The sequence below is a fragment of the Seriola lalandi genome, unplaced genomic scaffold (genome assembly GCF_002814215.2).
Source record: "Seriola lalandi dorsalis isolate HSWRI2012SDOR001 ecotype SW California unplaced genomic scaffold, Sedor1 jcf7180002052056, whole genome shotgun sequence".
Taxonomy (NCBI): domain Eukaryota; kingdom Metazoa; phylum Chordata; class Actinopteri; order Carangiformes; family Carangidae; genus Seriola; species Seriola lalandi.
The window spans coordinates 7,731-11,028 of NW_019522609.1; the positions used below are offsets into that span (position 1 = coordinate 7,731).

The 3,298-nt window shown below is 42.4% G+C and overlaps 1 protein-coding gene and 4 non-coding genes across 5 annotated transcripts; all 5 read left to right on the plus strand.

Moving 5' to 3' along the window:
* Positions 1-20: 20 nt before the first annotated feature.
* On the plus strand, positions 21-2,799 carry LOC111649865 (large ribosomal subunit protein uL22-like). Its single transcript, XM_023399564.2, has 5 exons — positions 21-78; positions 529-579; positions 767-807; positions 1,814-1,948; positions 2,127-2,799. Exons 2-5 carry the CDS (start codon positions 540-542, stop codon positions 2,286-2,288), a joined length of 378 nt encoding a protein of 125 aa, XP_023255332.1. The 5' UTR covers positions 21-78; positions 529-539; the 3' UTR covers positions 2,289-2,799.
* Positions 624-691, plus strand: LOC111649866 (small nucleolar RNA SNORD58). Its single transcript, XR_002760350.1, has one exon. It is a non-coding gene; the product is annotated as a small nucleolar RNA SNORD58 (small nucleolar RNA).
* Positions 1,354-1,419, plus strand: LOC111649869 (small nucleolar RNA SNORD58). The gene has a single exon (XR_002760353.1). It is a non-coding gene; the product is annotated as a small nucleolar RNA SNORD58 (small nucleolar RNA).
* Positions 1,993-2,060, plus strand: LOC111649868 (small nucleolar RNA SNORD58). Its single transcript, XR_002760352.1, has one exon. It is a non-coding gene; the product is annotated as a small nucleolar RNA SNORD58 (small nucleolar RNA).
* Positions 2,728-2,793, plus strand: LOC111649870 (small nucleolar RNA SNORD58). Its single transcript, XR_002760354.1, has one exon. It is a non-coding gene; the product is annotated as a small nucleolar RNA SNORD58 (small nucleolar RNA).
* Positions 2,800-3,298: the final 499 nt, after the last annotated feature.

Here is a 3,298-nt window from a genome sequence, read left to right on the forward strand (position 1 = left end):
GGGGCGCTGAACCTCCGGAGAAGCAGAAGAAGAGCAGCGCTGGCCGCGGCACTTCCTCTTCCCTCCGCGGCCTCAGAGGTAGGAGCTCCCTTCTGCATATGAAGACCAGAATCTGTCTTTAATCTACATTAAATCTTCGCCATCTGTCTTTTTAACCCGCTGGTTTTGGTTCCTCATCGTTAAACACATCAGATGATGGTAGATGTTTGAGTCTGGAGCCGTAAAGTTGGTTTTATTTTAATATTAGTGGAGACGCCGGTTGGAGGCTAGCACGGCTGTCCGCCATGTTGGCTGCGTCTGAGGATGAAACCCGGGACTAAACGCGGTTTAATCTGAATTTAGACGTTATTTCTCTGCAGTATTCTGTGACTCTGGTTGTTCTTTGTGTTTAATAATGTCTGCTGCTGTTTTCTGAGACGTATTTAGTGAAGTAATTGGAGCTGTTAGCCATGCTAATGCTAACCAGCAGCAGTCATGAGGAGCCTGTTGTGAACTGTGTTAAACTCTGAACATTTAATCTCTTTACAGATTTTCTCAAAATGGTCCGCTACTCTCTCGACCCCGAGAACCCGACCAAATGTGAGTAAGAGCGGGAAAACCAGTCTGTAACAGCGTTAGCTCGGTGGCTGTGATGACTTCTTAGGACACCTTTGGATTCACCATGAAAACAAATCAATGAAATCTGAGCTTCCAACATGTTGAACAGACACTTTCTGCTGAAACAAGCTTTTATTCTGTTTCTAAAAACCTGCTTCTCTTATTGCAGCATGCAAGTCGAGGGGCTCCAACCTCCGGGTCCACTTCAAGGTAAGCTGGTGCTGATGGTCCACATGTGGGACTGAGTCTGAAGACTGGTCTGGGTTTAATGATAAAGTGATTGTTGGTCAGTTTACAGCTGAACATATGTGATGGATAAATGTGTTAAATGTCTGTCTGATACTGAACTGGAGATGAAAGTGATCAGCATTAATTATTGATTCACCTTCATCGTCTTAACTGTGTAAGAGATAAAACAGACGTGCAACAGCATGAAAGTTATTACTGATGGAAGAGGTAGAAGTTACTTCAACTCATGTGATTACTGGTTAAACAGTTTCTTCATGTCTTGTTTTGACCAACTGTCTTAAACGTAGAGAAACAAACTCCTCATTAATGAAGCTGGAACCTGCAAGTATCTGATATTCAATTTGGAAATGAGTTGATCAATAATATGTCAATTAGTTTCACTGCTGAACTGAACACCTTTAGGTTTTGAGCTGCTGGTTGCAGTCCTGCTTCTGTTTGAGTGACGGACAACATCTAAAATAAGAGGATTTGGTGTGTACCTGAGTTCAGTGACTCACCTGGAACAGATTGCGATGATGACCATTTAGGACACCTTTGTATTAACCATGAAAATAAAATATAACTCTGAGCGATCTGTGAGTCACTGGATGTCAATGTTCTGAACTTACTAGAGCTGCACAACATGTTAAACTCTGTGATTGTTCTGGCAGATGTTGTGATTTCAGTTGAAATGATCTTTTTTTTTTTAATTGATTTTCTGTGAAAATATAAAGATGTGATTTTTGTTGGTTCCTTTACGTGTGGAGAACATGATCAATAGACTGAGCAGTTCTGTAGCTCCACAACACTGTGGTGCTAACAATGCTAATGCTAACAATGTGACATATATATATATATATATATTGAGATCAGTTGTGCAGATTTGTTTTAGTCTAATAGTTGTTTACAGGTAACGGCTGTCTGCAAACCTTCACACCTTTACTGTCATTGTGTTAATCATGTGTAACTGTCTGATCCGTGTGAACAGAACACCCGTGAGACAGCTCAGGCCATCAAGGGCATGCACATCCGCAAGGCCAACAAGTACCTGAGGGACGTGGTCGTCAAGCACCAGTGTGTCCCCTTCCGTCGCTACAACGGCGGCGTGGGCAGGTGTGCCCAGGTGAGTTCTGAGCGAACACCTGTACAGCGTGGAGTCTGTAGAAGCTGCAGGGATGACTCTCTTAGGACACCTTTGGATTCAAGATGAAAATACTCTGTTGAAACTGAGCAGCTTCTTTAACTCAGCCTGTTGTAGCGGAGGAGGGAACATTTCTTCTAACCGGGTTCGATGTTTTCAGGCCAAACAGTTCGGCTGGACTCAGGGTCGCTGGCCCAAGAAGAGCGCCGAGTTCCTCCTGCACATGCTCAAGAACGCCGAGAGCAACGCTGAGCTCAAGGTACGTTCACTGACGCTGCGTTCATCGACTCTTACAGAGCTCAGACTCACGACTGACTCCTGATTAACTAGATGATAAATCACAGATGAGACAAAATTAAAACGAGTCTGAACCAAAACAAACTTTGTCAGACGTGACATTACATCACATGTCTGGTAGATGACGCTCTGCTGCTGCGTGCTGACACTGACAATGATCTGCAGGAAGAAACAGATTCAGTTTGTTACTGGATGAAACTGATGCAGGAGAATCTGCAGCAGAGATTTACAGGGTTCGGCTCTGAAACTGTTGAAAACACAATTTGTCACTGAAATATCTTTCAGGAAGAAATTATAACTTCCAAACCCAGATGTTGAATCTGTGAGAAACAGTGGTGTGTGTGTGTGTGTACTTACACCTGGCCTGTACTGTGGCTTCAAACAGGAAACGAGTGAGCGGCCAGTCCCCCTCAGCACTCTGGATCCTGGTCTGTACCTGAGTTCAGTGACTCACCTGGAACAGATTGCGATGATGACCATTTAGGACACCTTTGTATTAACCATGAAAATAAAATATAACTCTGAGCGATCTGTGAGTCACTGGATGACACGGGCTACTGTTACTGTTTAGGTCTGGGAGCGTGATCCCACACTGTCAATACATTATTATTATTATTATTATTATTATTATTATTATTATTATAATAATATACATTATGTAGTTAGGCTGCATGGAAAAGATATTATAATCTGTTTATAATCTGTTTTAAAAGTTATAGTCAAACAGGCTCAGACTGACATGCTGGTGGTGATCAACCGTCACTAAACATCTTTGAATAAAACTAGAACAGAATTCACCGTCAGACATTTTACTGACAAAAGATTCAGTTTGATTTAATGTGAGCAGCTCGAACATGAATCTGACATTTAAATCTGCTGCATGAAGAGAAACTAGAGTCAGAATTGTTTCTGAATCTGCAGCAGTTTCCACACGATGCCTCACCTGTTCAGTCATCAGGTGTCACTGGACAGTTTGGTCATGTGACCAGGACATTTAAGGAACTTCGTAACAGAACTTTAGACTTTGGTGTTTAA